The sequence below is a fragment of the Scylla paramamosain genome, unplaced genomic scaffold, assembly GCF_035594125.1.
Source record: "Scylla paramamosain isolate STU-SP2022 unplaced genomic scaffold, ASM3559412v1 Contig73, whole genome shotgun sequence".
Lineage (NCBI taxonomy): Eukaryota > Metazoa > Arthropoda > Malacostraca > Decapoda > Portunidae > Scylla > Scylla paramamosain.
In genome coordinates, this window is record NW_026973738.1 from 316,053 (window position 1) to 332,500 (window position 16,448).

The 16,448-nt window shown below is 41.0% G+C and overlaps 1 protein-coding gene across 1 annotated transcript in view; it reads left to right on the forward strand.

The window, feature by feature from the left end:
- Nucleotides 1-4,079: 4,079 nt before the first annotated feature.
- LOC135098681 (calcium-dependent secretion activator 1-like) overlaps nucleotides 4,080-16,448 on the forward strand; it is a 17,700-nt gene continuing 5,331 nt past the window's right edge. The window contains exons 1-4 of the mRNA XM_064001078.1: nucleotides 4,080-4,454; nucleotides 7,644-7,707; nucleotides 7,809-7,932; nucleotides 8,126-8,146. Of these exons, the coding sequence (XP_063857148.1) occupies nucleotides 4,279-4,454; nucleotides 7,644-7,707; nucleotides 7,809-7,932; nucleotides 8,126-8,146 (385 nt within the window). The 5' untranslated portion in view covers nucleotides 4,080-4,278. The remainder of the gene's footprint in view (nucleotides 4,455-7,643; nucleotides 7,708-7,808; nucleotides 7,933-8,125; nucleotides 8,147-16,448) is intronic.

Consider the following 16,448-nt stretch of genomic DNA (forward strand, 5'->3'; position numbering starts at 1 on the left):
GAGAGAGAGAGAGAGAGAGAGAGAGAGAGAGAAAGCCACCTTTCAAAAATATTATGCCTCCTGTCTCTGAAATGTTTCATATATACGCCTTGCCTATTACTTGAAATTAGTGATTTTTGGTAGAGTTTTTAATTTCACATATCATGTCAGATTAGATTGAACCAAGCTACTACACTTACTTAGCACTTACATCATGTCTTTATAGTTTTACTGTGAGATGATGCAGGAGAGAAAGTAGATCACACACATAAACAAACATTGATCACACTGCCTGATTGTGATTGATTAGACATGATCAGCTGATCAGCAACACATACCCTGTTATCCTTCACTTATGAGTCATGTGTATTTACATTTTTACATGAAATACTGCAGGAAAGAGAATAACAACTACACTAAAAATATATACCAAAACACACACACACACACACACACACACACACACACACACACACACACACACACACACACACACACACACACACACACACACACACACACACACACACACACACACACACACACACACACACACACACACACACACACAAGGGCAATCAATATTGTGCAGGAGAGAGATGGATGGTGGATAGTGTCTATTTATTTTTGAAGAAAGTGTTTTGACAAAGTACCACACTGAAGATTGTTATGGAAGATAAAAAAAATTAAGGAAAAATTGGAGGGAGACTACTGGAGTGGATGGAGGATTATCTGGATGATAGAGAGATGAGAACAGTAATACAAGACCAAAATTCATCTTGGCTGAAAGTAACTAGTGGTATCCCACAGGGGTCCGTGTTGGGACCAATAATGTTTGTAATATATGTGAATGACATAAAAGAAGAAATAAACAGTTATATGAATTTATTTGCAGATGATGCTAAGCTGATGAGAAGGGTAGAAAATGTAAATGACTGTATGGTATTGCAAGATGATTTAGTTAAGATAAATAGATGGAGTAAATCTTGGCAAATGGAATTCAATTTAAGTAAATGTAAAGTAATGGAGTTTGGTAAGAGTAAGAAAAGAATACAATATCATTATGAAATGGATGGTGTGAAGTTACAGAAATCAAAAGAGGAGGTGGATTTGGGAGTAACAGTTACTGAAAATTTGACTCTGGACAGACATATTGATAAAATTACTGGAGAGACGATGAATATGTTAAAAAGAGTAAGAATGGCATTCTCATATTTGGATACAAGAAATTATTAAAAAAGTTGTTGATTTCCATGATAAGACCAAGATTTTGATATGCAGCAGTTGTTTGGTCTCCTCATACAAAGAGGAATATTATAAAATTAGAAAGAGTACAAAGAGCAGTCACTAAGATGGTTCCTGAGTTGAGTAAGTCGACCTATGAAGAGAGATTAAGAGTGTTGGAAATTCCTACCCTTGAAAATAGGAGAGAGAGAGGGGTTTAATAAACATCTATAGAATGATAAATGGTATGGAAAATGTGGACAAAGAATGTTTTATAACACTGAGAAAGAAAATCTGATCTGATACTTGGTATTAACCATTATCATATGTTCCTTGGAACATATTTGATTTGGAAATCAAAACCACCTTCCTACTGTGTGGAGAGATTATAATTAATTTTATAATAATTTCATTGTAACAGTTTTATATATATATATATATATATATATATATATATATATATATATATATATATATATATATATATATATATATATATATATATATATATACAGTGAATTTGGTCTGACAGTCTAAACAAACATACTAAAATTGAGATACATATACCAGAGAAGTGAGGAACTCTCCATAACTGGCAATGATTATACAGTTATTTTGAAAATTTACAGTGATTATATTTTGATAGTCATTTTCACTCTGTTCTTGGGTGCAAGATCTAAGTAGTTGGATAAAAAAAATCTGGAAATACCATTGCCTAACTCTTAATATACATCCTTATTGGAAGTATATAAACAAAATTAGCTTACTTGGAAATAACGACATAGTACATAAAATGATCTTAGTAGGATACATTGGTACGTTTAGTTTTCATCTGACACCATTTTGTCTTCTGTCCATAGCCAAGAACAAACTCAAGGCCCAATAGCCCCTAACGTACCATTTCCAACAAGGTTTGTTGAAAAGGAAAGTAGTGTAGAAGATTGGATTTCATGGTAATATAATCTAGAACCATCTTTATAATTACATAGTTTGCTAGATATACACAACACATTTTAAATTTTTATAAGCATATGAATAATTAGTATGCCAGTATTTTGAATATTTCTTTTATTACAGATGGAAAATGTTATGCTTCATGATGAGCATTTACTGCAATTTTATATTCATGTCATTCACGAGTCTATTGCATTGTGCACCAGTAACTTGAAATGTTGCAGTTGATATATTCAGTTAGGACAAATAATGCATATCATGCTGAACTTTATTTAGTGTGAGTAGCATGATTGTTCTTATTCTGTGCATTTTTAGTAGTTCCATTAGTTCAGATTTAGTTACTTATGATAATGCCTTCATTCCAAGTTACAATTACTGTTTTGAATCCATGGGTGTTTGTCAGCACCTTGTCAATCTGCATGGAACTGTGATCTTTCCAAGCAACCTCTTTTTTCAGTGCCACTTTTTTTTAATGCATTAGGAATTTACTGAGAAACTTACTTGTTTATAGGTGTGATTCTTCTCTGCTGAAATTTTCCTGGCTAAAATTTCTTAAGACGCTAAATACTTACTTCCCTCATACTTACATTATGAACTATGTAGATGTAGTTCCCTCTCTCTTATCAGCTTCTTGCAACCAGGAAAATAGACAACAAACAAGCATCCATGTGGGTATTCATATAACACTACATTACAATCATATCATGATATGTATCATATTGAAACAGCAGTTTTCACACCAATTATCTCAGTGTTTCATAATTGTATTAAGTACTGTTCTTCATAATACACTTGAACATGATTTATTCATGAGAGAAGAATTTTATTTTATTTTTATTTTTATTTTTATTTATTTATTTATTTATTTGTTTATTTATTTATTTATTTATTTTTTTTTTGGCCAAGAGATTTTAGTTTGCCCACATCTCTGTGCAGCTTTACCCATTTTATTCAGACCCAGGCATGAACATTTTATAGTGTATGATCATAAAAGAGGAAAAAAAAGAAAAGAAAAAAAATGGCAGAACATCTCTCCATGCCTGATTGGCAATCTAATGATCATTATACATGTGTGTATGCACTATGTATGTATGTATGTATGTCTGCAGGATGCCTTGATTTCTTTTGAGAGTGAATCAGGCCAGGCCACAGCTGGTTCCTGTTGTCTCCAACCCCCAACTCGATAGACAGAGATTTGGGTGGTTCTAACTAGACAGCAGTGTTATTTTAATGATTAAGAGTGTGGTGGGTCAACACCTCAGAGACAAGGTCACTCACCCTGCCTGCTGAGCACTGATGGTACACCCTAGGGTGGCTCACAGAAGCTCTGCCACCACTACCACCACCATGCAGTCTCTTATTCTCAGTAACTCATTATACATCAATATAAAAATTAACACAGCATAAGCAATGAAAGTTCATTGCAAATTTGTAATATGTTTCATAGTTTTTTCTGTTTTCTTCTAATTCTGCTGATGTGGTCGGGATCTGTGCCAGAATATGTGCTTTAATTTGATTTGAGATAGTTTGGGTGCATATGAAATATGAAAAGAAATAATGCTTTTGCAAAATAATCACTACTGCATGGCAGGTTTTATGCAAACTGCATCGGTCATGCCCACTTGTTACGTTAATTTATGCTTGATGCATCTTTGTCTGCCATCAGTATTCATGACTTTAGAATAAGGTTGTCATATCAAGCCATTTACATCATGTAAAGTATACTCTGAATCATTATATATTAGTTGCATAACCAAATATTTAAAACAACATTAACCATCTTCATGCTTTGTATTTCTATTTTGAGCATCTAATGTATGAAGTTAAGTACTTATTTTATAAAAGTAATTTGCATCAGAAATATATAGCTTCAGAATGTATGAAAAAAGTGAGACATTCAACTTTTACACCGTGTATTGGGCTCATGTCTGAGTAGTTATATTTTTATAATGCAGCTGCTGAGGTTCCTTCTTAGGTGACAGCATAGTTTCTTAATTTCCCTCAATTCATATCTATGATTTTACAGTGCAGCAATAAATCCTTTCTAGTAGCAGTAAATATTTTCAGAGTAATGTAAATTATGGGACTTAAGACTAAGTAAGATATAGTTGGTTATAGTTCATGAAACACCCTCCCTTCATTACTCAGACTGAAGCCCTCATTTTGTCCTGCCGTAACACTCCTTCTTCATTCAGACCTGATGGTGTGGGGACCGTCCTGGCAGAAGAGAAGGAGCGCTTCCAACACATCAAGGAGAGACTAAGAGTCTTACTTGAACACCAAATTACAAATTTTATGTAAGTGCAAATTAACATTAAGTTTTGAAATGAATCCCAAGAATCTTTAAGCTGGATTTGTCAAGGACATACTCAAGTTTGCATCATCATTATCATTTGTATGATAATTTTGTATGATATCACAACTCTGATAGCACAACTCTGTCAGTTTTATATGATATAGCTTTCATCTTTTCTGTTGGGTGAAGTCATTGGGTAAATTGCAAAAGGTAGAAGGGTGTCAAAAATACGATTTCTCAAAAGCTACTCAACAAATTTCAGTGAAACTTAAGAGGTGTCATGTTGTTATAATTTTGATAAAATTCTTTGCCAACTTCCAAGTAGCAATGTGCATGTGTAAAGTAAAAATTCCAGCTTTTCAACTAATTAATTGATTAAGCTCAAATTTTGTTGTTAATAAGAGTTATGCAAGTTATGGCAAAAAAGCATGTTAAACTTACAACAATACTGCGCATGTGCAAAATACAGTATAAAACTTTTTGTAATGTGACTGTCAGAGAGCACTGAATGCAGAATGAAATTTTCTATCCAATGGTATATAGCACAACCATTAGGCTCTTGCAAAGTTTTGGCAAATGTACAATGTGTGGGGTGCCTGAATTCACCACACACACACACACACACACACACACACACACACACACACACACACACACACACACACACACACACACACACACACACACACACACACACACACACACACACACACACACACACACACACACACACACACACACACACACACACACACACACACACACACACACACACACACACACACACACACACACACACACACACACACACACACACACACACACACACACACACACACACACACACACACACACACACACACACACACACACACACACACACACACACACACACACACACACACACACACACACACACACACACACACACACACACACACACACACACACACACACACACACACACACACACACACACACACACACACACACACACACACACACACACACACACACACACACACACACACACACACACACACACACACACACACACACACACACACACACACACACACACACACACACACACACACACACACACACACACACACACACACACACACACACACACACACACACACACACACACACACACACACACACACACACACACACACACACACACACACACACACACACACACACACACACACACACACACACACACACACACACACACACACACACACACACACACACACACACACACACACACACACACACACACACACACACACACACACACACACACACACACACACACACACACACACACACACACACACACACACACACACACACACACACACACACACACACACACACACACACACACACACACACACACACACACACACACACACACACACACACACACACACACACACACACACACACACACACACACACACACACACACACACACACACACACACACACACACACACACACACACACACACACACACACACACACACACACACACACACACACACACACACACACACACACACACACACACACACACACACACACACACACACACACACACACACACACACACACACACACACACACACACACACACACACACACACACACACACACACACACACACACACACACACACACACACACACACACACACACACACACACACACACACACACACACACACACACACACACACACACACACACACACACACACACACACACACACACACACACACACACACACACACACACACACACACACACACACACACACACACACACACACACACACACACACACACACACACACACACACACACACACACACACACACACACACACACACACACACACACACACACACACACACACACACACACACACACACACACACACACACACACACACACACACACACACACACACACACACACACACACACACACACACACACACACACACACACACACACACACACACACACACACACACACACACACACACACACACACACACACACACACACACACACACACACACACACACACACACACACACACACACACACACACACACACACACACACACACACACACACACACACACACACACACACACACACACACACACACACACACACACACACACACACACACACACACACACACACACACACACACACACACACATTGAAAAACCTCTTCCACTGATACATTAGTGACATCTTTGCTCATCAATTGCCTTCTGAGGCAATTTACTGGTGTTATGTGTAACTCTGCTAGTTGTATGATTACTTCATGTTGTGTTTTGCCTTTTCTGTTTTAATTTTCTTTGATTTATTTCCATTACATATCCACTCTTCTTGCACCTGCTTTCTCAGTAAATTAAGAATTGTATGTCTTTCAGTTCAGTAATTACTCAATATATTGGACTTATTGTCTAGTCCCTTAAAAGCTAAATTGTGATGAAAACAATATTCAGATTTTCTTGTGAATAATCACTGCACTGCTTCTGTTCTGTATCTTTGACTTTTTGCTTTATGTCCAGCTTCCTCTTGCATATGTTACTACCAGGACTAATATACTATTGCATTCCTAAAATACATATTTTACTTCAGTACTTAATGTCCTTTTCATCAAAATGATCTAATAATCTTATCATTTTCCATTCTTGCAGAGTTCTCATTCCCTCTTCGTTTCCACATTTTTCACCATGTCCTGTATCTAAAATATAAAAATATATGTGGATATTACAGTGGAATAATAGTTACATATAAGACATGTTGTGGCATCATGAATGATATTTATAACTATATTCTCAAAGTCAAACAAGCATTTTCTTTGTAAATATTTTATATTAAGATTGAAAATTCTAATAGTAATTGAAGTACATGTTCCATGATAATAATTATTAGGAAGAAATTAAGACACAAAAGCAAGTTTCATAGATTCATTTTTTTTTTCATTAGTTATTTATTTGGTTGGAGGAGTGAAGAATCTCAAAAGTAACATTGTTTTCATATGACCAAAATATTAGCAACCAATAATTCTCTAAACAACCAACGAGAGTAAATAGCAATGAACAACTACTTCTAGCTTTTCCAGTTTCAACTAAATGTTTTATTTTGACAGGTATTGTTTCCCATTTGGTCGACCAGAAGGTGCCCTTAAAGCCACATTATCTTTACTTGAACGGGTGAGTACTTTGTTAGGAATAGCTAGAAGAAATGATGAACATGTCTTTCAAAATGGGCTGTTATTTCACACAAATGTATTACGCTGATTTCTTGTATGCAGGTGTTGATGAAGGATATAGTTACTCCAGTTCCACCTGAAGAAGTGAGAGGCATGATTAAGAAGTGCTTAGAAAATGCTGCTCTCCTCAACTACACTCGTCTCTCAGCAGAAACCAGAATTGAGGGTTTGTTACTCTTGATCACTATAGTAGTATGAATATAGACTTTAGTTTTCCTTTTCCTATAATGAGCATTCACATAAAAAAAAAAACAGAATTTTTTTCTGTGCTGAAGAAGTTACCTTTAATGAGATAGTGTTCTCCATCATAAATGAAGATTCAGTGAATAATGCTAAAGTAAAATATTTTTAATCCCTAGGTGGTGAATCAACCCTTCAAGGTAAATGCTTTTTGCATGGTTACTACAATTATAGTAACTAGTTATTTATTTATTTATTTATTTGTTTGTTTGTTTATTTATTTATTTATTTGTTTATTTTTATTTATTTATTTATTTAACTATTTATTTATTTACTTATTTATTTTATTCATTTGTTTTTTATTTATTTATCTATTTATTTTATTTATTTATTTATTTTTTTTTTACTTTGTACTGTATGTAGTAACAACTGGGATAGCATGTTTTGTTTATGAATATCCCTTACTGGTTACTTCTCCCTTCAATTTCACACTCAGGAATTAAAGGTACAATGCATAACCACAGGAAAGACTTCATTCTTCATTTTTTTAATATTGAAAAAAACACAGATAAGCATTTTGCTTTTTATTAAGCATTGGATATAATAGACCAAGTGTCCAAGGATGGCAGACAGTAGAATGATGAATACAGTAAAATCCCTCTCATCTGGCATTCGAGTATCCGGCAGCTTCAAGCATCCGGCACATTTTTCCCTGAGCCTTAAAATCAATAAAAAATCAATGTGTACTCATAAAATCGATTAAAATTCCCCTTGCCACCAGAGTGCACTGCTTCGCGCCACCCACGGCCCACTGCACTGTGTTTACTCAGTGACTCAGTCTCGCGTGTGCACTGTTTATCGCCTGACGCCTTCATCATGCCTAAGGTTGTAGAAAAGAGGAAGCGTGTTGTGCTTACACTTAAGCAACTGATCAGATCAGCTGATCTTTGTTATGGTAAGAAGCGTGAGTGTAGGGTGGTGATTGTGGACATAATTTCACTTCGATTCAAGTATCTGGCAATATTCAAGTATCCGGCATGTCGGCAGTCCCGTTGATGCCGGATAAGAGGGATTTTACTGTATACCCATTTATATATCTTTGTTGTTACATTTTCTTTATGGACTTCCCACAATAATTTTCATGTCTTTCCATGCCCAATGGTATTTTTTTATTATTTCATATTGAAAAAAAAAATGGTGTCAGTTTAAACTCAATGCATATTTTTAAATATCTGTAACTTCATAATTATATGTGATAGAATCCATAAAATGAAAAAGTAAGAAGAAATACTTAAATTTTTTACTGTTCTTGTTAATTTTTAACATGTCCACCATTATTACTAATACCATTTTCATTTCCTCCAAACACATCTTATCAATCATCAATCTCTTCACATCCAGCTTCCATATTCACATGCACAAGGATGAGTGTCTCAGAAACTATTAAGCACTCTCCTAATAATTGTCACTGAACTTCTTCCCTTGTTTTCCCATAAACTGGAATATAATCACATATCCATGCATATTTAACAGTCTTTATCATCCCCTTCATCTACACTGTCCTTGAACTCTTCCTTCAGAATATATCTCTGAATGGTAAACTTGAAGAAATTTATTGTTTTAAGTATTTAGTGTTGCATATTGCTGTGATTGGAATGCTTACCACACATAGATTTTTTTTGTTCCTATGGAAAGGGATTATCAGGAACATCGTGCTACTCTTTGTTCATTCATTGATCTTTCTTATTTTCATATATGTTTATTGTTGCACCCACCCCTCACTCCGGGAGGCCGTGTTATCCACACAGGCATGGGTCAAGAAACTAGAGCAGTGGGGCCTCAAATAAGTCACACTCTGAACGCCGGGACAAGACACACACACACACACACACACACACACACACACACACACACACACACACACACACACACACACACACACACACACACACACACACACACACACACACACACACACAAGGCCAGGGCACAAGGGAAAACATGGGCACTATTTCCTAGGTTTATTGACAAATCCTCCGCAAGTACACTGCTTTACAAGTTCACAGGGGCACCACAAGTCTCCCAGGGCATGACAGGCATTCAACAGGGCACTCAACAGGCAGGGAAACACTTCCAAAGCAGGCAGGCACACACTGGCTTCCTCTAGGGCCACACATCTCCGCTCTCTCTGCCTTCCCACCTCTCCCAGTGCTGCCGCCTGCACACATACCCCTGGTGTAACACTATCACCCCCTACAACGCAGATGACCCGGCTGCCCTGACACACACACATACACACAAGAAAATAAGTAGAAATAAATAAATGAAATACACAAAGAAAATTAATCCTCAGGAACATCACAAAAGTCTCTCATCTAACCTGTTCTACACCTCTGCTGCCGAGGTTGCTGTGGTGGTGGAGGCGTGAGCTGCGGCGATTCAGCAGCGCCACTCAGGGGGGAGCGTCTCTAGCCCTAAGTTCAGGGTCAATGTCACCACTGTCATTTGTTGTGCTACCTGCTCCACGCTCATTCCCGTCTCTGGCAGCCCCTGCCACCTCCTCGTCGCTGCTGTTGGGGCTTACATCCTCGTCTTCCCCGCCATGGCCCCAGGAGTAGCGGCCCGAACCATGGTAATGCCACAGCCGGTCCACGTGGACAATAGACGGTCACTTCCGTCCCCAGCGAATCTGATACGTGACATCAGAGAGGACTGCTTCCACCATGTATGGCCCCTCCCAGGGGCTCTGGACCTTTGGCAAGAGCCCTCGCTTGCAAAGTCCTGCATGAAGCAATGGTAGTGCGTGCACAGGCCCAAGAAGCTTCTGACTTCCGCCACGTTGGTGGGGACGGGCCACTTCACCATTGCTACCTTCTCCGGATCAGTGCGCACACCGTCCCGACCAACAACATGCCCCAGGAACGGCACCTCGTACTGAAAGAGAGAGCACTTTTTGGGGCTGAGCTTGAGCTTGGCTTTCCTCAGTTGGTGCAGAACCTCCTCAGCCGCTCCAAACACCCTGTCCATCAGACGCTCAAAACAACTAGGGGCGTTGCAGAGACCAAAGGGCATGACATTGAACTGCCACAAGCCCTGACTGAAGGAGAAAGCAGTCTTGGGCTTGTCCTTCTCTGCCATCTCCACCTGGTGGTAACCCAGCTTCAGGTTGAGTGTGGAGAACCACCTGGCCCCCACCATCGCGTCGAGCATGTCATCAATCCTCGGCAGGGGGTAAGAGTCCTTGGCAGTCACGTCATTCAGCGCCCCGTAGTCCACACAGAAGCACTGCATGCCGTCCTTCTTAACCAGGACTACCGCTGATGACCACGGACTGTCCAACTGCTCAGTCACCCCATGCACTGCCAGCTCATTGACGGTGCGCTGCATCTCCTCTCACCTGGCTGGTGTGATATGTCGGGGCAGGCTCTTGATGGGTGCACTACTTCCCATCTTGATGCTGTGCTTCACCAACCCCATGCGGCCCATGTTCATGACACCCCTGCTAAAGACGTCTGCGTACTGAGCCAGGGTATGGTGCACCTTCTCCATCTGTGCCTCCGTCAGGTCAGAGGCACTCCGGTGAGCCAAATCCTCCAGGAAGTCGGGCAGCGTCCTCACAGCAGCCACCTCTAACTAACTCCTCCCCCACTTGAACGAGGCTTTGCCCGACTGCCACTCCGTCAGCCATGCGACCTTCTTACCAATGCCTCCACATCCTGCGCTAACTGGGACAGCGTCTCGCCCTGCTCCCGAGTCCTCTTCTTCAGGCGAGCCCAGTACACCTCGGCCTGGTGGTGGTGCCTGAAGCAGCGCCGAAGGGCCTCTGCCACACTTCCATCACAGGCGCGTTGGGCTGGCAGCAGGTGCCCCAAGATCTCCACAGCGGGGCCTCGCAGTGCTGTTGCCAACTGAAGCACCTTCTCAGCCTTGCTCCAGCCCTGGGCAAAGGCTAGCATCTCGAACGGGGCGACGTAAGCCTCCCAGGCTACCTTCCTGTCATACTCCACCAGCTTGCATTTCCCCAAACGCCAGGAAGCTGAAGGACTGAGGGGTGGAGAACGTGACTTGTGCGGGCAGCTGGCGGGGCAGCTGGGGAAGGGAGACAGAGGGGGTGATGGTGGCAGAAGGGGGGAGGGGGTTGACTAAGCCCCAGCCTACCACCAGCTGTGCTCAAGGGAGGAGTTCCGATGGTTCCCCAGCCCCTTGAAGCAGCCACCAGCTTTGACATGACACTGCAAGGCCCCCGAGCTGAGGGTTCTTGCCAAGGGCCCCAGACAGGCCCCAGCAGGTCCGCCACCCCAGCGGTTCCCACCAGAACACATGGGGCTGCCTGTTCCTCCGCGCGTGCTGTTGCCAGCTCGCGCTGCTGCTTCTCCGTCCTTATCTCCTCCCTCAGGCCCTGGACCTCACCTTCCAGAGTCTGCACCTTGTCCAGCAGTTCATTCCTGACACTGTGGCAAGCCTGGTTGGTGTACTGCTGTGTTTCCGCCTTCAAGGGCACAAGGCTGCTCTGTAGCACATCCTCAAGATGGCAGACCTGGTCATCCGCCCGTTGAGCCTGCTCACGTGCCAGCTGATCGGTCCTTTCAGCCTGCTCACGTGCCCTCTGAGCCTGTGGCTCACGGTCCACTGCCATTTCCTGCCTCATACCAGCCAGCATGGCAGCAATCAAGTCCATCTGGCCCGGTTTGACTTCACTCGAGCTGCCCTCGGCCCTGTCATGATGGTCATCTTGTGACTCCATGATGACTCACAGTCTCACTGCTCACTGTTCCCTGGATCCCACTCTATGACATGACTTGTTGCGCCCACCCCTCGCTCCGGGAGGGCGTGTTATCCACACAGGCACGGGTCGAGAAACTAGAGCAGCGGGGCCTCAAATAAGTCACACTCTGAATGCCGGGACAAGGCACATACACACGAGGCCAGGGCACAAGGGAAAACACGGGCACTATTTCCTAGATTTATTGACAAATCCTCTGCAAGTACACTGCTTTACAAGTTCACAGGGGCACCACAGATCTCCCAGGACACAACAGCCACTCAACAGGCAAGGAAACACTTCCAAAGCAGGCAGGCACACACTGGCTTCCTCTCAGGCAACGCGTCTCTGCTCTCTCTGCCTTCCCGCCTCTCCCAGTGCTGCCACCTCCAACAGTGCTGCCGTCCACACCCATACCCCTGGTGTAACATTATTTTAAGGCAAAAAATATGGGCCATCTCAGTTTTGCCACTATGAAGTATACTTTGAATAACAAGAGGCTCAGGTAATGCCTAGAACAGAATTGAAGTGCAAACAGACATTTAAGGAAGTGCCTTTAATAATGTGCTGGCCACTAATCAAAAATTATATGCATTCTTTAGCAGACAAATGTATGGCATTTGTTGTATAGAGTTGGAAATATATTGCTAAACATGATGCCTAAAGGGCAGAGACTGTGGTCTAATATGATTCTTTTACTTTCCTCTCCTACATCGTCATAAAAATTTCACCCACACCTTCACAGTTTGGTCACCAAATGCCATTGCTTGTGCAGTTTGTGAGAGTATCAGGAGATAATGTCTTTTTCTTGTTCATAATAAAACAAAAAATAAATAGATAAACATAGAAGCAGGTACAAAGTTGATGTGAACAAACTTTACTGCCATATGATGTACCATGTCCAGGCTGGGGATACATTTCATGCTCTTGTAGTTTGCCAGTCTCGTCACCCAGTAAACTTCATTGTTGAGTACTATTATATGATTGTTTATAGAAATGTGGTGCTTAAGGATAATTCTTTGTAAATACTTTGTAAATGTTTTGTTTGGTTGAAATATTATTATATGTAAATGCCATGTACTGTTAAAGGACTATTATATGTAAAGGATTTTGTGCAATTGAAAGGTTATTGTATGTACAATAAGCGACTTTCACAATTAGAACTCCTGTCAACAAGAGCATCACATTGCACAAACTGGCAACTCACTCCTTGATCTGAAAAAATCTGCCAGTAGAAAATAACTACATGGCAACTTAAGTTAGCCTCTCATATGTTTTTCAAAACATAGAATAACTGATTCAGTGTTTGATACATTGACATAAGGGAAAGTTATCTTTTGTGACTGCTCCTATCTTTGGCTAACAAAATGCCTGTGTTTGTTTTAAACAAAGTTTTCTACTGAGGTGATCTGCAATGCCTGGAAAATATACATGCCAGGATTATATATTATTATTTATTTATTTATTTTTTTTATGTAGGAAGGACATTGGCCAAGGGCAACAAAAATCTAATAAAAAAAATGCCCACTGAAATGTCAGTCCCATAAAAGGGTCAAAGCAGTGGTCAAAAATTGGTGGATAAGTGTCTTGAAACCTCCCTCTTGAAGGAATTCAAGTCATAGGAAGGTGGAAATACAGAAGCAGGCAAGGAGTTCCAGAGTTTACCAGAGAAAGTGATGAATGATTGAGAATACTGGTTAACTCTTGCGTTAGAGAGGTGGACAGAATAGTGGTGTGAGAAAGAAGAAAGTCTTGTGCAGCGAGGCCACGGAAGGAGGGGAGGCATGCAGTTAGCTAGATCAGAAGAGCAGTTAGCATGAAAATAGCGGTAGAAGACAGCTAGATATGCAACATTGCGGCGGTGAGAGAGAGGCTGAAGACAGTCAGTTAGAGGAGAGGAGTTGATGAGACGAAAAGCTTTTGATTCCACCCTGTCTAGAAGAGCAGTATGAGTGGAACCCCTCCAGACATGTGAAGCATACGAGTACTCCATACATGGACGGATGAGGCCCTTGTACAGAGTTAGCAGCTGGGGGGGTGAGAAAAACCAAAACCAAACTGGATAGATATAGAGACGGGATACTATGAGATTACTCCCCTCCCATAAACCACAACTAGGTAAACTAGGTAAATACACACACACATGTACACAAATACAAATATGCATGTGGAAATTTATTGTGTGGCTAGCAAGGAGGTGGCTGTCAGCAGTGAACTCATTGATCATCGATTTTTGTCTGTTGTTATACTGTTTTGCGAGTGATCAAAAGAGACTATTTTTTTATATGATTATTCCTTATCAGATTTTTGTCGACAGAATTTCTTAAAACTCTCTCTTGTTTAGAGTTTCGTTTTATTTGGGAAAAATCAGCTAGGGCAGCCTGTTTTCGACCCATTCCACAGACAATAAAGTTAAAGGGAGTTATTATACCAGAAATTAGGTAGATAGAGGTTTGTTATATTGAGGGTTACTGTACCTATTAGTTTAGTTCAATTTCATTTTACAGTGTACTGTATTTTTTTATCAAAATATTATGTAACATATGTTTAACAATTGTTTTTTGTTATGTTAAAATGAACTTTGAATAAGCTTAATAAGTGTGAGACATAGATTTTATGGTTTAGACAATAAACATAAGTATATCTGAGCATTATAGGGATACTTTCCCATATTTGCAGATTTTTGCTATTCACAATACACTTTGGAACATAATCCTCATGAATAGTGGGCAAACACTGTAGTATGCAGCCTAAGTCATTTCTGTGAAAATAGAGGGCAAGTTTAAGTACCACAGCTCCTAAGTCCCTCCAGAAGCTAATGGCACTGATTGTATCACATGATCAAGGTGTTGAAAATAATGAGATTCAGTCTGTGTTTGGTTGTGAGGGAAGAAAGGCAGAAATTCATGCCCTCTCATCTATTGTTGATACTTCACCGTTCCCTGTGAGGTCTGGTTTGGGTTGGTGTTGCCCATTTTTGGGTCAAGGCACAGTTGAGATTGCTGGGGTTAAGTACCCCATTACTGTGTTGTGTGATATGGTTGCCCAGCAGTCTCGGAGTAGGAATGTTACTGGGATGCATGTGAACCCCAATAAGGCTATGTTGTGCCATGGGATTGGTGCTGTAGAAAGCTTTGCTATGGCAGAGATGAAAATTTAGCTCCTGCTAGTAACTGCAGAGGAGCAGGTGGCATTAGTGGAAGACCTGCCAGTGTTTGGTGTTGATTTCCTTTTAGGGAATGACTTGGCAGGTGAAAGAGTCTGGGTGAATCCTCCATCCGTGGACCAAGTCCTGGAGTAGGCTGTGGCTGAGAATTCAGATTTGGATAAGATTGTTATTCCTGTTAAGATGAGGTAGGTGACCTGGTCTGGGGGCCCGCATTCTTTGTAACTCTTGGGGTCAACTGCAATAAGGCAGGACCACCACAAGAGAAATGCAGAATTAAGTGTTGATGTTGCAGTTGAGGCAGGGGGCCCAGAGGCCTGTACTGCTGCTGGCAAGGGTTTGGGTGAGCCAGAGTTGGGTTTGTCCTTGAATCATAGTGCTGGGACTGACTGCAACGGGCAGAGCCACCGTAGAAAACACATGATCTGGTTAGGGGTTTTACTGAGGGCATGGTGGGAGAGTTGGGTTTGAATAGTTTGTTGGTTTGTCTCATCCCGTGGAGCACCTTGAAGGTAGCACTTAGGCAGAGATGTTACCTGGTTTGGAGGCTGTGGGCTCTATTGTAAAGTTCAAT